Source organism: Ruditapes philippinarum, unplaced genomic scaffold, assembly GCF_026571515.1.
Source record: "Ruditapes philippinarum isolate M1 unplaced genomic scaffold, ASM2657151v2 ctg511_1_1_1_1, whole genome shotgun sequence".
Lineage (NCBI taxonomy): Eukaryota > Metazoa > Mollusca > Bivalvia > Venerida > Veneridae > Ruditapes > Ruditapes philippinarum.
Window position 1 is genome coordinate 158,929 of NW_026854149.1, and position 21,700 is coordinate 180,628.

Here is a 21,700-nt window from a genome sequence, read left to right on the forward strand (position 1 = left end):
CTTTATAAATAATGTTTTTTGAAACTTACAATATTGGTAAATCTTAATTTGAGCATCATAATTTGTATATAAAACCATAAAAATAATGTGTTACAGGGTCTTTAACAGAAATTAGAAGCGCTAAAACTTTATGTCGGTGCGTATTGATCTCATTATAGAAGGATCGTGTTAATTAAATGAAAGTGTGAAAGTAAATATATACATGTATGACATAATATTGACAAAAAAGACATACTTTAAGATATTTTATCTTTGCATATAAAACATGTTTTTATACATTAAATGTTATTGCTATTGATCGTCTTCGTGTTTTTTTTTATCTGTATGTAATTTAATCAGAATTATGCATATATATCCTTATTATAAGATGAAACTCCAAATATTCGCATACAAAAAGCGTCACAATATGTCCAATTCAGTAATTTTATAATATATTATTTTAACAGTCTATAATGATTTATGAACTATATGAAAAACAAGTAGTAATAAAATATAAGGGACGAGTTGGGGACGAGTTGACTAGAGGACGAGTTGTCCAAGGGACGAGTTGACCAAAAAGGTGACGAGTTGACCAGAGGACGAGTTGACCAGAGGACGAGTTGACTCTGAATCAGCTACATTCCTTAGCTAATAAATAGCTTTTCATATCGTTTATTAATTACAAAACATAAAATAAAATTGCATCCGTCATTTATATTATATCTCCTAATATCGGGGTCGCAAGTTTGTTGACGTTTCTAATTATAGCGTTTCCGAACTTGTTTCTAATTATAGCATTTCCGAACTTTTCCGTATGCAAATGAGTTAATTCCGAATGAAACCGATCGGGCCCGAGAGCTTTTACAAATGGCGGGGATTTCAAAAACTGGCGATATTATATCCAGTTGCATCCGAGTGTTTCGGCGAAATAAGATTAAAATTGTATAGCAGTTCATCATTAATGAGGATATACTTATGATTTAGGTGATAATTTCTGAAAACTAAGTTGTAGGGTAAAATATCATCGTTGAACGGTATTATAACTTTAATTTCATCATCACAGAAAAATGGTTACCAATCCGGCTTGCTACGCATCAATCTCCACGCAGTGATCTCCCCTTAATTCTTCGGCGTAGATCTCTGCCACCAAGGTCCCAATATATCAGAATTATTATATTTTTTCAAAAATTGTTTTATTTACTGCTTTTATCTATCAGTTAAGTTTTTTCTCATTGATTTAACAATGTTTATGGATAAATAAATAAATAATATGAATATTTAGAAATAAATTTAAAAATTATGAGATTATTTTCTACCGAGACGATATTTTGATATTTTATATTTTTTAGCTTTTGAATTTATTTTTCGTTACTTTGTATACTTTCGATAATTTTTTGACAAACTATATCGAACGTAGGCACTAAAAGTTAAAAATAAAACAGAAAGAGAAAAATAACGCTAGATTTTCTTTGTAAAGTCGATATTTACATTTGAATTTCGACGTTACGTCATGTGACTTTCATCATCATGTGACGTCTTTGAAGGCAGTGATTACAATTCTGCCAAGGGAGGTAATCACTGTGAGGAGTTTGGCTACGCATCTGTGTACAGCGCGCAGTAATATATTATACGCGATATTTGACGCTACATTGTGACGTCACGTAAACAACTCTTTTAACGTATGTACAGCGTTAATAACTGAATTAAAGATATTGGTGTTCGGATTTATTTTCTTAGTTAGACCATTTTCTATCATTTTAGATAGTTTTCAAAACCAAATTCAACAAAAACTTGTTTTGTATTTCTCAGATTTTTCAAACAAAATGGCGAAAGTAGTCCCTAAATATAAATATGCGTTTCGACTCCGCCCACTTTCATATTTATATTTCATATTTATTTTTCAAAAATATGAAATATATTTGACTGATATATTACCATATTTCATGGGTTAAATTAAATAATGTGCAAATATTTGCACAAACCTATATTTATAGAAGGTTCTGACATAATAAATGATGCAATATAAAAAAATGTGTATTTTCATTCACTGCTATTATACAATCATAAGAAATTATTCTTAACCTATAGATAGAATAAGAACAAACTTTCCACTTTATTTTGATATGTTTTAATATCTAAAGAAAAACATTAAATGGGTTTAAGTAAAATATGATTACTAAATAAATTCAAAGCTAAAAATAAAATAAAGAAATCTAAACAAAGTAGTTGTATATAAAGATGAAAAATGTATACATGTTATGGTAAACAAAACATTAACATAAATTATATACAAATATGGAAATTATTGTTTCAAAGAGTCCAGTTTTTTTAACAAAGTTATTGTTTGATCAAAAATAAGAAAGTAAGAAAATAGTTAACATACAGTTTTCTATTACTTTGAACTTCAAAGAAAAAGTTTTAAAGTATAGTTCACAGGTATGCTCTTTTCAGACAATTTTAACTTACAGATACAGATACTATGAACAAAAGTTGGTCCATTTTTATATAAATATTGTAATACAAATATATCAAACATTTTCATCAATATAAAACCAGAATAGAGGAAAAAATAGACTACAAATTATAAAATAATATCACAGGTGGATAAGCTAATTACAGCAAAATAATATTGTTGATTAGGAAACTGGAGGTCCAATAGCTTAACTGACCAAACTGTATATGAAGGGTGTTCTTTACTACTCAATGTTCAAAATGTCTTTTTCCATCCAAGTACAGCATAGATTCTGAAATAAAAACAAAGTGCAGATTAGTTTTATGAATAAAATTTTGATCCTTTTTAACAACAATTACCAAAAAGGTCTTAAAGATGTGAGACAAATAGACCTAAAGTCTCAATTTCTACATGTATTTCTTTTTTTAGGATTATTACACTGATAAAGTCATATAATATAAACATTCAAGCTTTCATGTTGGATGTACAAACTGGGAGTATGGCTTTAATGTTGAATGTACATATTGGGAATAACCCTTACTAGTAGATACTGGGAGCCACTTTTTCTAGTTTTGATTAAATGTTGGATTCACATATTGGGAAATATTCCTATTATTATTATTGCCTTATTGTTGGATATACACACTGGCAATCTCTATCAGCAGTATTTCAATCACAAACAAAAAGAACAACTGCCTAGTGGGGGCCACACTGGATTTTTTCTGGCTTGAATTTTTCTATAGAGGAAGACTATTATAGCAGAGTGTTCATACAAAAGATCATTTTCTTTTAACAAATATAATTCAAACTTCATATATGACCTTGATGGTCAAGGTCATTCAAAGGTTAAGGTCACATTTGTCATCTTGTCAATTTAGTGATAAGTGCTTTTTGCCCACTCCAAGACTGAATCAAATCCATAAATAAATAACAAAGTTATGACAATTTAAGCAAATTTTAATAATCTGACCTTGACATTCAAGGTCAATTAAAGGTTAAAGTCATATCAGACTAATTCAACATTTTTGTTTTGTCAAATGTGTTATTTTGTGCAAGTATGAATCAAATCTGTAAGTAAATAACAAAGTTATGGCAATTTAAGCAAATTTCAGTAATTAGACTATTATGGTCAAGGTCAGATAATGATCCAGGTCATACTTGAATTTTTCAACATACCTGTACATACATGTTGGCATTTCATTATAAGTAATAAATTAAACTAGATGTTTATATACCAACGTATTTGTAAAACACAACATACATGTCCAAAATCTCTAGTTTAAAGTAACTGAATTTGTTTAGTTTCACCTTGGAGTTAAAGGATATCTATGGGTTGAGTAAGAAGGCTTTACAGAATGAAGATTTATATACCTGCATATGTTTTGGGGATAACTCTGCGAACCTTTACATCTCTTGTGTTGAAAACAAAGTAAAAGTCATTGGTTGTTTCCCTTGATTCATCAAATGGGTTCACAACCTCAGCATGAACTTTGATCAGAAGTCTAGTATCTAAAGTGTACACAATCTGAAATACAGATTACATAAAAGTATCTAAAATAACCTAATAATAAACGTTTTTGATTTGTTTGTTTGTTTCATTTACGCCTTTTCCCTACAGTATTTCAGTCATATAGGTGGGTAGTTTCCTAACCATAGTTCCTGGAGAGTTACACCAGTACTAGACTACCTTCCTCTGTGCTAAACTACCAGAGCATCTCCCGGGGATCAAACCCACGCCAGAGAGGTAACTGGATTAGAAGTCATCGACTCTAACCCCTCGACCACACAGGCGGTACGCAAAACATTTTTGAAAAACAACTTGACACCATGACTGTACTTGTATATTTGTTTCTAATAAAAATACTATGTGACCAAATGACATTACATTTAAAAAGTTAAATCTCAAAGAATTCTAGTAAAGGCCTCACTAGAAGATGTTTCATGCTAAACATCTAAACTCTAGCTCTTTGGGTTTTTTAAAAGAAGATTTTTAAGTTTTTACTATACACATATAAGGAAAATCAATGACCCACGGGGCGGGGCCAATTTTTACCCCAGGGCTCCTATTTGAAAAAACTTGGTCGACACCCATTAGGAGATTTTTCATGCTAAACATCTGAGGTTTAGCTCTTTGGGTTTTTTAAAAGAAGATTTTTTAAGTTTTTTTTAAAAAATGTACAAATAGGGAAAATCAATGACCCCCTGGGACAGGGCCAAATTTGACCCCAGTGCTTTTATTTGATAAACTTGGTAGACACTCACTAGAACATGTTTCATGCCAAATATCTAAGCACTAGCTCTTTGGATTTTTTAGAAGTAGATATTTAAAGTTTTTAATTTTGCTTGCCATGCAAACCAGAGTTCTCCATGGAATTAAATTCTTTGAACAATTTTTAAAGGTGACCTCCAAAGGAACATTCCTGTGAGGTTTGGATGAAATTCGCTTAGTGGTTTATGAGGAGATATCGTTTAAAGTAAAGTTTACGGACGCTGGAATAAAAGCGATCACAAAAGCTCACCATGTCACTTTGTGACAGGTGAGCTAAAAACTGATACACAAGGAAAAATTGATGTACTGATATTTACCTCGGAAGAAAGAAATAGGAAGGATCCAACTTCAACAGACTTTTTGAAGGCAATATCATCTACAACCTCTATGTGTGGACGGCTTTTGCTAAGTACATGTAAAATTAAAACATTGTTAACAAAGAGCAAAGGACATGCAAATATAGTAACAGCATGGTACTATAAAATACACACATTAAATCAAACAAAAAAATAAAATTATAGTTCATAATCAATTCATAGTCATGTAAGTTCACCTTATTTCGCAGCAAAAACTGTTACTACAGTTTAAGACTCTAGATGAAAATATCTGGACTGCAACAATTAAGTCTATAATGTTGTATAAACAAGAAAAAAACACCGGACAAACAATACAATTCTAAATTTTTAAATATTCAGGAGATAAAAAGTGATTTTCTTCAAATATCTTTGTACTAATTAACTAAATGCAAAAGTCTTCTTTCAATTAAGATACATATACTTACAATACTTACACTTTTTTGTTAAGTGCTTAACAAGTATTAATTATTCTAATAGTGATATCATTCCTATATTGCTCATCTAAATTAATGGAGAAGTAGATAAATAAATTCAGGACGGCAGGACTGTTTTTTACCACAGGGTCATGTTTTATATAACTTTTGTTGTTCAGACAATGCTTACAACCAAAATGTTGGGTTTGGGTGTTTTGTTACTGAAGAGATGAAATTTAAAAGCCCTTTTCCTATATAAGTCTGTTTAACAAGAGATAAAAAGAGGGTATATACATAATATATGGAAAACACATGACCCCCTGGTCAACTTGTCAACAAAGACCCTAGGGCTATGATTTTAACAAACCCCATGCAGTTTTTGATACAAAAGTTTTAGTTTTAACTATACATGTATACATATAACCCCCACCCTCCAATAACCCCAGGGTGGGGTCAATTTTGACTCTAGAGCTATAATTAGAAAAAAATTTGGTATAGGTCCACTAGACAATGTTTCATGCCAAATATCTAAGCTCTAACCTTTGTGGTTTCAGAGGAGGTTATTTTTCAAGATTTTACAGGGGCACGGCCAATTTTGACCCCAGGGCTATAATTTGAACAAATTTGGTAGAGACCAACTAAGTCTCTACCAACTAAACAATGTTACATAGGCCTACAAAATATCTAAGCTTTAGCCCTTGCAGTTTTAGAGAAGACCACAATTTAAAATTACTCTCTTTCAGTTGCCATGGCAACCAGAGGTCAACATGGAGTTGACTTCTTTGAACCATTTTAAAAAAGCTTTCCTGCTCAGTTTTAACAACATTGGCCAAAGTACTTAGGTGGTTTTTAAACAGAAGTTGAAGACCCACCCAATGAACCACATACAACAGACATAGCCTGGTAAAAATAGCTTACTTAAGCACAACACTAAAAATATCAACAAACTGGGGAACATACCAGAAAAGAGAAGCATTAGCAAAGGCAAGTTCAAAAGCTTTTCTCATCAAGAATCCTCCAAATATTTTGTTGTACAAGTTTCTTTGCTAAAATGATAAAAATAAAAATAAAATTCTACAAACTATATATCTATATCAAATGACATATCTAACTAAGTTGGAACAAAATCAAACTATTGTGTTATTTAATATATTTACTAATATCAGTCGTTATCACTCAAAAATTATATTAATATTTGGAAGTTGCAAAATATTCCTTTCCAATCTTATAAAGCAATTTTCAAATCTTCAATAAGAATGCCAAATTTAACAAACATACCTCTGGCATACATATCACAAGGTTCTTTAAAATTGTCTCTTCCATCCAGGCAGAATTTTCTGGCTTTATCCTCACTTTAAATGTGTGGGCACTAAAGGAAAGTCAGATCAATTTTATTTATGTATATTTGCTTTCATTATACAATGTAACTATAAAATAATCATATATGATGTTACCTTGACCAAGGCACGATCCTAACATCAGACTTATCTTGAACATTTCAAAATATGTAGAGTAGCCTAGGCCGCGCTTACTCCATACAAATCTGTTAGAATTTGTATCAAACATACGAGGGTTGTCCCAAAAGTCCGTGACAAACTTTATAGCCGGTTCATTTTTAACGCCAACAGAAAATAATTCACACATATAACCGTTAAGTTTATTATTTAACATTACAACAAATCATTTACAAAAAAATTACCCTAGTTACTTAGAAATTTTCAGTATTAACGACATTGGTTTCAGTTGCCGGCGCACGTCAAATAATTTACATTTTGTTATGAATAGGCTGAAATTAATTACGTATATTTCAAATATCTGATGATGTGTCTGCACAATGTCACGTTGACTTCCTCTGCTGCTATGTTTAAATCATCTCTGAAAATTTTAGTTAAATAACTTTAAAAACGAAAAAGATACGAATAAATGAAAATATCTCATATAAAATAGGAAAGTTAAAGTGGCGACGTTCGAAGAATTTGCGGCGCAGTGAACAGGTCACTCAGGTTTCATGACTATTTCGAGATGACACATGTAACGATTTTCAACAAATATACCAAATATAACAGTTTAGCAACATATTCTGAGCATTTGTGTACAAAAGGCATGAACGGAACCAGAGTTTTGCGCTACAAAAAGCGAAAATAAGCAAAACACGGATAGGAAGACCGATCTTCGTCGCCTATTTCCTACAGCTAAAAACAGGAGTAACGGAACCGGAAGTTCGCGTATAGCAAAAATTAATGTATGCCATCCAAACATTCAACAGACATTAACAACCACATGATTTAAGTCAGAAATTGACGATTTATGGGTACCATTATTGCGTTGAAAGCCATTAAGAGTATTTGAGAAAGGCGCCTTATATAGATTTAACGCCGTCTTTGACGTTGGACGTGCGCCGCGATTCAGTTAGTTGCCATAGTGTTTATTGCATATTTTTGTTGTTTGTTGATAATAATCTATGAAAATTTGTGAAAATGTTTAAATTATATGGGTTTATAACATATTAAAATATCAAATTCATACCTCTTTCATTTAGCTTTTAATCAATCTTGTCACAGAATATTGGGACAACCCTCGTACAAAGTGTCACCTGGATATCAAATTATGTTACACAATCATCTTTAACTATTATTATTGCATTGTTGTATTTGACATTTAATTATTATTAAATTGTTGTAGTTGACATTTAATTATTATTAAATTGTTGTATTTGACATTTTATTATTATTAAATTGTTGTATTTGACATTTTATTATTATTAAATTGTTGTATTTGACTTTTTATTATTATTAAATTGTTGTATTTGACATTTTATTATTATTGAATTGTTGTATTTGACATTTTATTATTATTAAATTGTTGTATTTGACATTTATTATTATTAAATTGTTGTATTTGACATTTTATTATTATTAAATTGTTGTATTTGACATTTTATTATTATTCAATTGTTATATTTGACTTTTTAGAAGTTTGTGACCTCATCTGTAACATCTGTACAACTTTAACCTCAAAGAAGAACTATTTGCTGTATATATACAAATTATAAGATAAGATATGAAGAGACATGGGCTGTCATAACAACAACTCCATTCAAACTGGGGTCTCACTACCATACAGATATGTTCTGGTTAAAAGTCCAGTAATATGTACACTCATTCTATGGTATTTTAGTCAAATATAACAATGGCATTAGGGTGCTTAAAATCTAGAAATCAAATATAACAGTGGCATTAGGGTGCTTAAAATCTAGAAATCAAATATAACAATGGCATTAGGGTGCTTAAAATCTAGAAATCAAATATAACAATGGCATTAGGGTGCTTAAAATCTAGAAATCAAATATAACAATGGCATTAGGGTGTATAAAATCTAGAAATCAAATATAACAATGGCATTAGGGTGCATAAAATCTAGAAATCAAATATAACAATGGCATTAGGGTGCATAAAATCTAGAAATCAAATATAACAATGGCATTTTAGTGCATAAAATCTAGAAATCAAATATAACAATGGCATTAGGGTGCATAAAATCTAGAAATCAAATATAACAATGGCATTAGGGTGCTTAAAATCTAGAAATCAAATATAACAATGGCATTAGGGTGCATAAAATCTAGAAATCAAATATAACAGTATTTTTTATGAAATTTAGAGCTTGTAACATATCAATAAAGAAATACATGGAAAAAGATATATACTTGATAATGAAAAGCTTACTTTGGGTCCATTGTCTCTAGAAACAGATTGTGAATTAACAGTCTCTCCTCTTCATCTGGTGCCTCCTTTAACAATGTCTTCTTACTCTCCAACATACGCTTTGCTTTACATTCTATAATATAAACATAACTTTGATGTTGTTTGGTTTTATTACACTTTAAATCATTTCTGGAAAATGAGCACCTTTACTGATGGATATTGTGTTGTGTATTACTTAAGATTCATGTATGTTAAAATGACAACTTGCCAGCCTTTACTGACAGATATTGTGTTGTGGATTATTTCAGGTTCATGTAAGGAAAAATGACAACTTGCCAGCCTTTACTGACAGATATTGTGTTGTGGATTATTTCAGGTTCATGTATGGTAAAATGACAACTTGCCAGTCTTTACTGACAGATATTGTGTTGTGGATTATTTCAGGTTCATGTAAGGAAAAATAACAACTTGCCAGCCTTTACTGACAGATATTGTGTTGTGGATTATTTCAGGTATAGTAAGGAAAAATGACAACTTGCCAGCCTTTACTGACAGATATTGTGTTATGGATTATTTCAGGTTCATCTATGGTAAAATAACAACTTGCCAGTCTTTTCTGACAGATATTGTGTTGTGGATTATTTCAGGTTCATGTATGGTAAAATATCAACTTGCCACTTTTTACTGACAGATATTGTGCTGTGGATTATTTCAGGTTCATGTAAGGAAAAATAACAACTTGCCAGTCTTTAACGACAGATACTGTGTTGTGGATTATTTCAGGTTCATGTAAGGAAAAATGACAACTTGCCACACTTTACCGACAGATATTGTGTTGTGGATTATTTCAGGTTCATGTATGGTAAAATATCAACTTGCCACTCTTTACTGACAGATATTGTGTTGTGGATTATTTCAGGTTCATGTAAGGAAAAATGACAACTTGCCACTCTTTTCTGACAGATATTGTGTTGTGGATTATTTCAGGTTCATGTAAGGAAAAATGACAACTTTCCACTCTTTTCTGACAGATATTGTGTTATGGATTATTTCAGGTTCATGTATGGTAAAATGACAACTTTCCAGCCTTTACTGACAGATATTGTGTTGTGGATTATTTCAGGTTCATGTAAGGAAAAATGATAACTTGCCACTCTTTTCTGACAGATATTGTGTTGTTGATTATTTCAAGTTCATGTAAGGAAAAATGACAACTTGCAAGTCTTTAATGACAGATATTGTGTTGTGGATTATTTCAGGTTCATGTATGGTAAAATAACAACTTGCCACTCTTTACTGACAGATATTGTGTTGTCATTATTTCAGGTTCATGTAAGGAAAAATGACAACTTGCCACTCTTTACTGACAGATATTGTGTTGTGGATTATTTCAGGTTCATGTAAGGAATAATGACAACTTGCCACTCTTTACTGACAGATATTGTGTTGTGGATTATTTCAGGTTCATGTAAGGAAAAATGACAACTTGCCAGTCTTTACCGACAGATATTGTGTAGTGGATTATTTCAGGTTCATGTAAGGAATAATGACAACTTGCCACTCTTTACTGACAGATATTGTGTTGTGGATTATTTCAGGTTCATGTAAGGAAAAATGATAACTTGCCAGTCTTTACTGACAGATATTGTGTTGTGGATTATTTCAGGTTCATGTAAGGAAAAATGATAACTTGCCACTCTTTACTGACAGATATTGTGTTGTGGATTATTTCAGGTTCATGTATGGTAAAATAACAACTTGCCACTCTTTACTGACAGATGTTGTGTTGTGGATTATTTCAGGCTCATTTATGGTAAAATAACAACTTGCCAGTCTTTACTGACAGATATTGTGTTGTGGATTATTTTAGGTTCAAGTAAGGTAACTTGCCAGCTGTTACTGATGGATATTGTGTTGTGGATTAAAAATTTAGAATATTTTTACATAAAATAAACATCTTATGTAAATTACATTATTCTGACTGCATTCTTTCTGTGAAAAAGTACAATAATGAACTATAAATTATAACAGGTTCTTCGTTATGGTTTGAACATTTACAAGATTTAGAGAGGGTTTCAAATGTAAAAAAAACAACAAGAAAAACATCTATGCTTTCCATCTGTTAATTTAGTGCTTGTTGGCATATTAAAAGGAAATTGGACAACATGAAAAAATGAACAAAATAGAGTTTTATTTTCATAATAAGAATACCTGAAAAAAATATCCTTATAACACAATAAATGAATAACACACATGCAAAAGTATCTTTGTCCGAATAATTCAAGACAAACATATCAAGAACAAATTTTCAATGGTTAAAGGTAGAAAAACATACCTTCTCCTAATTTAAATAGCCTTTCCTCCTCTGTAGTATTGGGTTGTAGCTTATTTATCACAGCTGAGCTGTAAAACATAATTGTCATAAACATTTTACAATGAATGAAATGCACAAAGTGATTATCTTAGACAGTTAACCTAATCTTAAGACATTTCCAGCTTCATTTTTGGAACTGTTGATATTCACTGTTAGGTATCTCACAATGGCAATTTAAAGTTAGTTAGCCAACAGTATACAATGTAACTTTGAAAACCATGGTACCATTCTTCCTATATTTTTGGAAGCATGACCCCTTAGGTTTTGGAATCTTAGCTTAAATTGGGAATTTACATGTAAGGTGTTAAAGGTTTCTTAAGCATTGCAGAAAGGTATTATGAAAAGAAAAGAGAATTAAAGTAACTATAAAGTAACTTCATATTTTTCTTGAGAAATGAAGTGCTATTTGTAGCAAACTTAACACCTTGGGACATGGGTCTTGGATGCGACACATCATCTTAATGTGGTAGACATTTGTGCCAAGCTATTTCAATATCCCTCCATGGATGACAAAGTTACAGCCTAGACATGAATGAATAAATGCACAGACGGAGAGAGAGACAGACGGACGGTGCAATTTTAATATGCCACCCGCCGAGGGCATAAAAATATAGATGATAAACAGCTCACATATTTTACAAAAAACAACTACTTTTGAGGTTTTTGTTTAAAAAATTGGTAACAATGATACAATTTAATCAGAAATAAAACCATGACAATTTGAATTGGCAAAAACTAACATTATTTTAATTAACTACATGTATATAAACACTTCTTGTGACTTAGGCTCCCAGTTTTACAATTTTTGTAAACGATTACATGAATGCTAATAACTGAAACTATACCATTTAAATGGTGGTACTTTATGGTGTCATACTTTATCTAGTATTCAAGTTGCCACTTTGAATACTAACTATTTATTTGAAATACAAATAAACATTCTACACAGGGCTTACCAGAGGGAGTTAAGCCAATTTTTCTGCTTTATTTCCCAATTTAGCTCTTGAAATATCAAAGAAAAGTTTATTTTGCCAAAAAAGTATATAAAGATCCGAGCAGTTTAACGGGCTGCTGACTATCATTAGCCAATTACAGCGTCATTTATATAGAAGGTTTGGCTACACTTACATTCTTCATTTGTCTCAGACAGCACTGATTGACTATTTCACGCTTTTAACAAGGCATTAAGTGGAAATTATGCACTGTTGGTGTTCGGAGAAATAAACATGTTATATTCTCTATTTTATGAAACGTTGCACTGTTGGTGTTGGACCGAGTGCTATGGAGTTTCAATAACTATAACAGGTTATAAGTAAGATATTCTTATCAGTAAACCTTGTCACAAATATTGTAAATGTTTACTAATGAAAATCAAAACAAATACATTTGTTTTCTTACAAGCAATGGAAATCTGCGCAGTCTGATCAGGATCCATGCTGTTCGCTGGTCGCAAACCCATTATGTTGGTTTTGTCATGGCACAGCTCATTTAAACATGTTAACTTGGGGACCTTACTTGTCATATCTTACAATGGTTATATAAGGTATTTTGTGTGAAAAAAAAAAATTTCCATTGCTTGTAAGAAAACACTGACCTTTTAGTTACAGGGTTCCTAGCAACCATAAGAAACTTAGCATCAAGAATTCTTTTCCATTCATTGTCAATCTCCTACAATAAATATATAATGATATTTTTCATAAGTGTGGGTGTTTGAAACAGAAAATTAGAGTATTATATGTAAAATAAAACTATTCTTATCAAACAAAATCTCCAGATTTTCTCCTGCACTTCTATATTCATGTTACATACTTGCCCTACTATGAATTTAAAACTTAATAAAAATTCAAAAAATTTGCACCCTTATTACCTCATTCATCATATGAATGAAAAACTTAGAATGATACCCCCATGTATTTTACTAAGTGGAACAGTTTGAGGCTAAACAAAATATACAATAAAAACCTGTTCCAGCTCCATTGTGATTTCCATTGAGGTTTTACCAGCCCATGTTACTTTACCAGACATCTTTATATCTTTATCAGGCACTATACCATCTTGGCTTAATTCTGCAAGAAACAAGTCAAAAACTATCCATTAACTATCAGACAATCTTAATAATGCTTGGTAAGACTTAACACATGTACTTGTTAGTCTGTTTCTACAATAATGGATTCCCTCTAGCAGTCATTTAAAATACTGAAAAAGATAAGGAACATTTTAAAGACTCAGAAAGAGGAGTGATGTCCTAGTGGTTAGAGTAAGCTACAGAATGCTACAGACAAAGTTTGGTGATCATCTATGAATTAGTTCTGTAGAAATAGACGTTTAAAGGTTTTTTTCTATTTTTAGCTTTAGCGGCCCCTAAAAGGGGCCAATCAAATTAATATGAGTAAATTTGATAAAAGACTACCCAAGAATGCTACAGACAAAGTTTAGTGATCATCCATCAATTAGTTCTGTAGAAGAAGATGTTTAAAGGTTTTTCTATCTTTAGGTTTGCTGACCCCTAAAAGGGGCCAATTGAAATGACATGAGCAAATTCAAGTGTGACTGTCACAAGGATGCTTCAGACCAAATTTGAAGTAAATCTGCTTAGTAGTTTCAAAAAAGAAGACGATTGTTGACGCATGACAAGGGACGACGGAGCATCCCCATTTGATACTAATAGCTCACCATGAGCCTTCGGCTGTGGTGAGCTAAAAAAATAAATGATGGAGATAATTAAAAAAAAATCTTTCTGTGCTATTTGCCCTGTCACAGCATCGGTTGATGAAATTTTAAATGGCTAATATGTTCGCTTATATAGGAACATGGGTTGATGAAATTTTAGATGGCTTATATTTTTGCTTTTTTTCTATGCACTTGTGAAAATCACATTATGAACTTTACTACATAAACAATATTTTTCAAGTCTTCATCAGAAATGAGTCAAAAATAATACATTGTGTACATTATGTTTAAAACATCTTATTATACAGTCAGTAGTGACAAGTGTCCTAATTAATCTTATTTGCTTGAAAACATAAAGTGACTGTACATGTATATTATTATGGCTACCAAACTGTAAAAGGATTGTACATGTATGTGTTTACCTATTCTATCAACAAGTGCTGTAACAATACTCAAAGGGGATTTCTTGTCAGCATCACATGAGTCCATTGTATGTGTATAACTGATAGCCACTGAAATAACATGTTTAATGCTGTATAACTGATAGCCACTGAAATAACATGTTTAATGCTGTATAACTGATAGCCACTGAAATAACATGTTAAATGCTGTATAACTGATAGCCACTGAAATAACATGTTAAATGCTGTATAACTGATAGCCACTGAAATAACATGTTAAATGCTGTATAACTGATAGCCACTGAAATAACATGTTTAATGCTGTATAACTGATATCCACTGAAATAACATGTTAAATGCTGTATAACTGATAGCCACTACATATTTTGAAATTTTCCCGAAAATTGATGAATGGTTTGTCCAGATCAAAAGATGGACAAGTCTATTAAAGATATTTAGTGTGGTAATCAAAACTGCACCATGAGTAAAATTAAGCTTCCAATTAAACAGAAATTATACAATAATTGATGTGTTTTTCTACTTCCCTTACATAATGTAGATAATTGATCTACATGTTAGTTAACCAAATATTAAATACATAAACATATACCTTATTTAAATGAGCCAATACTAAATTCATATACTTTTTGTAAATGTAAATGAGCTAATATTTAATTCGTATACTTCTTGTAAATGAACCAGTACTGATTTCATATACCTTATGTAAATGAGCCATTATTGAAGTCATATACATTTGTACCTTGTGTAAATGAGCCAATATTGAAGTCATATACATTTGTACTTTGTGTAAATGAGCCAATATTTAATTCATATACATTTATACCTTGTGTAAAAGAGCCAATATTGAAGTCATATACATTTATACCTTGTGTAAATGAGCCAATATTGAATTCATATACATTTATACCTTGTGTAAATGAGCCAATATTGAAGTCATATACATTTGTACCTTGTGTAAATGAGCCAATATTGAAGTCATATACATTTGTACCTTGTGTAAATGAGCCAATATTGAATTCATATACATTTGTACCTTGTGTAAATGAGCCAATATTGAAGTCAATATATACATTTGTACCTTGTGTAAATGAGCCAATATTTGAAGTCATATACATTTATACCTTGTGTAAATGAGCCAATATTGAAGTCATATACATTTGTACCTTGTGTAAATGAGCCAATATTGAAGTCATATACATTTGTACCTTGTGTAAATGAGCCAATATTGAAGTCATATACCTTTGTACTTTGTTAAATGAGCCAATATTGAAGTCATATACATTTGTACCTTGTGTAAATGAGCCAATATTGAAGTTCATATACATTTGTACCTTGTGTAAATGAGCCAATATTGAAGTCATATACATTTGTACCTTGTGTAAATGAGCCAATATTGAAGTCATATACATTTGTACCTTGTGTAAATGAGCCAATATTGAAGTCATATACATTTATACCTTGTGTAAATGAGCCAATATTGAATTCATATACATTTGTACCTTGTGTAAATGAGCCAATATTGAAGTCATATACATTTGTACCTTGTGTAAATGAGCCAATATTGAATTCATATACATTTGTACCTTGTGTAAATGAGCCAATATTGAAGTCATATACCTTATGTAAATGAGCCAATATTGAAGTCATATACCTTGTGTTAATGAGCCAATATTGAAGTCATATACCTTATGTAAATGAGCCAATATTGAATTCATATACATTTGTACCTTGTGTAAATGAGCCAATACTGAAACACAAAAAATCATGCATGGAAGTGCTAAAACTTAAATCATACAAAGATAACGAGAACAACTTACCTGCAAATGTATCAAGATCTTCAAGAATTCTCCCAAACCTGATACCATTATAGTAGTTAGTATACTTCTCCTTCAACCTTGGATTAGATCCTAGAGGAATTATAGCTTTCCTAAAACTGTCAGACATTGAACGGACAGGTAGTTCATCTTGACTTGAGGCAACAGGTAACACATCTTGCTTTTCTGTTGATGATCTAAAAATATACTTCATTATATCATGGTACATGTAAATCGACATATCATTATCAATATCTACATACAAACTTAATGCAAGGCCCTAACATATATCATTGTGGAAATGCATTAAAGATGTAAAACACTAAAATATTGTATCTAAAAATATAAACATCCAGTAATTATGTAAACATATATTATTATTGATTTGTACAATAATGTAACAGGTTGTTACTGAAACAAATGGTAACTTATTTACATTTACACATTCACTAAATCTGTCTTCAAGTTTCTTGATGCAATTAAATTATCTATCTAATATTAATGGAATAAAAGGTATTTTCATTTTTGAATACTAAGATATTAAATAGTTTGATACGGCATGTTTTTATTATTTGCCTGTCAACTGTTGGGAGAAGAATTTCATTCTAATCCTGTTTTTTTAAGAATATTTGAATTGCTCTCTGTATATTGTAAATTGTATCATGTATATATATTCTGAGAAATAAAATATGTTTAAACTAACTGTTAGCATGAACCTCAACTTTAAGATCAATGTAGGGTAAAGCTGTGAAAATGAGCCATGCTTTAACTCTCTGTCTGTGAAAGCACTACCAGATAAATGCAGTAGTTTGTTTGTTTTTTTGTTTGTTTGTTTGTTTCATTTTACGCCTTTTCCCAACAGTATTTCAGTCATATAGGCGGGTAGTTTCCTAAACATCGTTCCTGGAGAGTTACACCAGTACTAGACTACCTTCCTCCGTACTAAACTACCAAAGCATCTCCCGGATTAGAAGTCATTGACTCTAATCCCTCAACCACGTAGGCGGTTATGAAGTGGTTTAAATTTGTTCCAAAACTAATAGCGCATATGTCTAAGTAACTCATTGTGTGGGAGCATTTAGCAGGAAATTTTTTTATTCTGACTGCCTTAACCAAGGGTAATTTGTGAAACTGAAGTCCTGGCTATTCCTCAGAGATTGAAGGAATGGAGTTTCAATTGACTGGTGCAAAACTTGATCATAAAAAATAATTTTGTGATAACTATTATCAGAAAAGGAGTAAGAAAAAGGAGTTAGAACTTTATTTTTGTCAAAAAAGTAAAGATTGACCAGGACTCAAACCCAGAACTGTCAAATTATGTTCCACAACTGTACTGACAGAGCTATCAGGCTGCTTAGTATGCATCTTCCAATTTATGAGTTGATAGTTCTATACTGGAACATTTTCCCCAAATATATTAAAATTTATCCTAGAATTTCTTTTGAGTTTAGAAAACAATGTGAAACAGCTGGAACTAAATATCATCACCAACCCATGTTTGGCACCAAATTTTACAGGGTGAGAAAACTGTACAGTCTGATTTGTACACGAACCTTAGACCCTCAGAATACTGTTTCACAGCTCTAACATCTGACATATCTGACAGTTTACACTTCTACCCCTCTTATTCATTAACAGCTCTATACCAAACAATGAAGCTAATTAAGAAAATATATTACCCCCATATCAGTTGTGCACCCACTAAACTCTTCAACTTTTCTCGTGCTGGAATTAAATTGAACACACATAATCATAAAGTTTGAACAATTGAAGAAAAAAAAGAGAAATATTATTACAAAACGTTTTACATATAAATAAATTATTTAAAAGGAACATTTATAACTTTAAATTGTATTGTTTTGTACCAACACCATGTTTATTTGTTACATGTAATGACACCCTAATGTATGAATGAGTGCTGGAATTATAGTTTACAAGGGACAAGCCACCCAGTTGGAATAAAAAAAATCACTCCATTTATTATACTAAGCAAATACTAATGCCTAAAGGTCTTACAGTGTTTAGTAGACATAAAATTGCTGGACTTACATTTTTTGTAAATATTTTGCACATTATAATCATGCATACGAAAATCCTGCAATAATGACAATTATAAATTTTATTTGAAAGATCTATTAATTAAACATTTTATTATTCCTTTAAGAAGAGGAAATGTTTAACCATGTGAAATCCCATGCTGAAGCAGCTAACAAAATAAAAATTCATCATCACCTACCAACAGTGTGTCAATGTCAGAATGATTCTATATTAGGATGTTGCTGAGAATTGTTGCTGTTATTGTGATGTCCTACTTTGAGAACATTGATCAATTTATTGTAAAGATGATATTGGTTCATAGAAGCGTGTTCTTCAGAGGTGGCACTTTAAATTAACGCCATGGATTTTCTATAAAATATCATAAGAACTCCTTACCTTTTGTTTAACAATACATCTATATGTACATGTATTTAAACAATAAATCAATTATATATATAAATAGTCATACTTTCATGTATAGTGAGAATGACACCATCTTGTGTACCATCAGTATTTGACCATAACTTTCTCCTCCACATAATGTAATGTTGACCGTACTTTCTACCCTGGTTTATTAACATGTGTACTGACTTCATTGTGACTGCCTTCAACTAAAATATTCAAAGATATTGACCATTTTCACATTTTTGTAATTGATAGTAGTTTGTGTCATAGGTCTTTATTTACTAAACGAACAACTGATTAGATTTCAAGTTAAAAGTTATATAATTAAAAAACAATTAACTTTACCACATACAGTTTAAAATAATTGATTTTATATATTAACCTGTAAACTGTTAGGTTAACTATAAGATCTGTAATTAGACACAGTAATTTGATACTTTAAAGGCCAGGATCCCAACACTACTTTCAATCAGTACAGATGCTGATTTTAAGTGTCAGCATGATACTGAGTTAAGTTAGTGAAAAACATGGGCCACTTATTGACATTTCAGTAATATATATGTAAGACTTAAACTGAGGGAACATTTTACTAAAATAACATGAGAAGACGAGCAAAGCACTTTTCAAAAAAGAAATTGACGGTCTTGTTATTACGCAAACGTTTTAACAAAACTTACATGTTACTTAATATGTTACTTTTATAACATAAACTAAACGTTTACACATACCAGAGTGACATATAGTCCAGCTGTTCAGTTCGTGGTAGATGGAAAATGTGATAAAAGGGAAGTAACTCACCAACTACTGTACTAAGTATCCGGTGAACTTGGACCTTTATCATAAATATAATTATGGTGCTACCACGGATTTATAAATTCGTGTTATAACTTATTGATTATATCGTTTATATTGACAATAACGTTCTTGTTAAAAACTATCAAAATATCTATTACTGTACAGTACAGTACACTAAGAAATATATGATTTTTCATTTTGTTTAACAGCAAATAAGCAAAGATACGATATAGACGGAATAAAACGGGAAATCGTGTCGATTTTTATGTCGTATTGTCACCCCTTTCTGTCGCCCTATCGTATTTTGGCAAAAATAAATGTTTGCCGTAAACGTCTATCTTTGTTGTTTTTGTTTGTTTGTTTTTGTTTGTTTTTTATTACCACACACTGTGATGTGACAGTGGCGAACTATTAATACAGAGACTTAAAAATAAGAAAACAATGGACAAAACTAAACAAAATGTGGTTTTAGAAGGTATCAGCTAGAGGTTACGAAGACTATAGAATACAGATGTTATCAGATGGAAAGATTCTCGAAATATTTTTTGTCCCAGTTTCAATATTCATATTTTTTTATCGAGATCCAAAAGCTGGTTAAAATGAATTTTTGAAACTTTTCAGATTGAAAGAAAGGCAAACATGTACTCTGCCTATTCCTGAAATGACACCAGTGGTGATTAGAAGCTGAAATAAATATTAATATACCGGTAAGTTCACAAAACAGTCAATGACAAACACTTCCTCTCCAGCAGGAAAGTTTTGTTCCCATTTAAACCTGCCAATTTGAATTCCAGTTCCCTGGAAAACGGCTCATGGCAGTCTGTAAGGTGGTGTATTGTTTTTATGAAGATCAAAATCATATCCACAGTATTATTTAATACTTCTAATTTTTATAGTTGACTTCTTCAAGAGAAAAAAGCAAATTCAGTACAAATCACAGTACAGGTATAACAATTATACTTTTTATACAATTTATCAGGTACGTATATTAATATACGTACCTGAATTTATTTAGCATCTAACGCAAAAATTACTTTTTTATCTAAAGAAAATATTACAAACGATATATAGTTAAAAGTCTCGTATTGCAAAGGAAAGAAAAACTATTACGAGAGTGATCTTTTTTCTGTCAGAGTGTTACTCATTTTAAGAACGTCTGTGATTTGGCCTTTATTAAACGACATCATTGAAAATACATTTCTGCATGCGATGTCAGCATTTTCGATCCAAAAAAAAGTTTGATCGTCTGTAAAATTTTCATGAAAAGACTTACGAACTTACGAGGTAGATTTTTTTTCGAAAATGAAATTTTTTAACTAGTGAGTCCAAGGTTACCTGTTGATAGTATTTCAGCAATGTATTTGACCATATTTACGTTGGTTATAGGAAATTCTGTATGCTGAGCAAAATACTGGCAAATTTGGCTTCGAAATTTATAGAAATGCATTTTTCTTTTTAATGAAACTTGATAATTATCAGATTTTTCTTACGTGTAAAACGTGAAAGGTGAAAAATTAAAATTACAGAATTGTGATGTCTAGTAGAGACAATTAATCAGTATCTGTTGCACCCATTTGTCAATGTTCAAGACTGCATTGGTCTGGCATAACGTCTAATGGAGTCGACTGGAATGGAGTTCTGTTAAAATATTCAAATAGGTCTATCCAAATATCTGCAACTTTTACTTTTAGGTTACTTACACACGTGAAAAAATATTTTTTTTTGACAGCAATCCAATATCTTTTAAAACATCGTGTAGTCAATGCATTTTGCAAACTTAGATACCAATATAAGGTTGTTTTGTGTACGTTTGGTCTATATAACCTTAAATAAATCATTATCTATACTTAATAAAGGAGTATATTTTGTTACAACTAATTCTCTTTATGTGTTATAAATTGCTTTCATCTAATGATCATTGACTTACATGTATATTACCTGAAGGTAAGTGATTGTATTGTGTATGTTTGTTTTTATAACCTTAAGTAAATCATTATTTATAAAGGAACA

At 31.0% G+C, this 21,700-nt stretch overlaps 1 protein-coding gene across 2 annotated transcripts; it reads right to left on the minus strand.

The window, feature by feature from the left end:
- Positions 1-2,282: 2,282 nt before the first annotated feature.
- LOC132739131 (acyl-coenzyme A thioesterase 9, mitochondrial-like) lies at positions 2,283-19,726 on the minus strand. 2 transcript variants are annotated; one of them, XM_060726786.1, is made up of 14 exons: positions 19,624-19,726; positions 18,960-19,101; positions 18,133-18,178; positions 16,457-16,650; positions 14,640-14,729; positions 13,510-13,613; positions 13,142-13,215; positions 11,509-11,576; positions 9,195-9,306; positions 6,748-6,838; positions 6,430-6,515; positions 5,018-5,105; positions 3,803-3,956; positions 2,283-2,723 (listed from the first exon to the last, which is right to left on the minus strand). In XM_060726786.1, exons 2-14 carry the CDS (start codon positions 19,084-19,086, stop codon positions 2,680-2,682), a joined length of 1,278 nt encoding a protein of 425 aa, XP_060582769.1. In that variant the 5' UTR covers positions 19,087-19,101; positions 19,624-19,726; the 3' UTR covers positions 2,283-2,679. The 2 variants fall into 2 exon arrangements, with proteins under 2 accessions (XP_060582769.1, XP_060582768.1); XM_060726785.1 differs by lacking the exons at positions 2,283-2,723; positions 3,803-3,956; positions 14,640-14,729 and having other exon boundaries at positions 4,940-5,105.
- Between the last annotated feature and the right edge of the window lie 1,974 nt (positions 19,727-21,700).

Coding starts and splice junctions, on each gene's coding strand:
- LOC132739131 (XM_060726786.1), bottom strand. CDS start 19,086: ATGAAGTCAGTACACATGTTAATAAACCAGGGTAGAAAGTACGGTCAA. Junction 18,179..18,959: donor CATTCTCACTATACATGAAA/GTATGACTATTT, acceptor ATTTAATTCCAG/CACGAGAAAAGTTGAAGAGT. Junction 13,614..14,639: donor AGCACTTGTTGATAGAATAG/GTAAACACATAC, acceptor TGTTTCTTGCAG/AATTAAGCCAAGATGGTATA.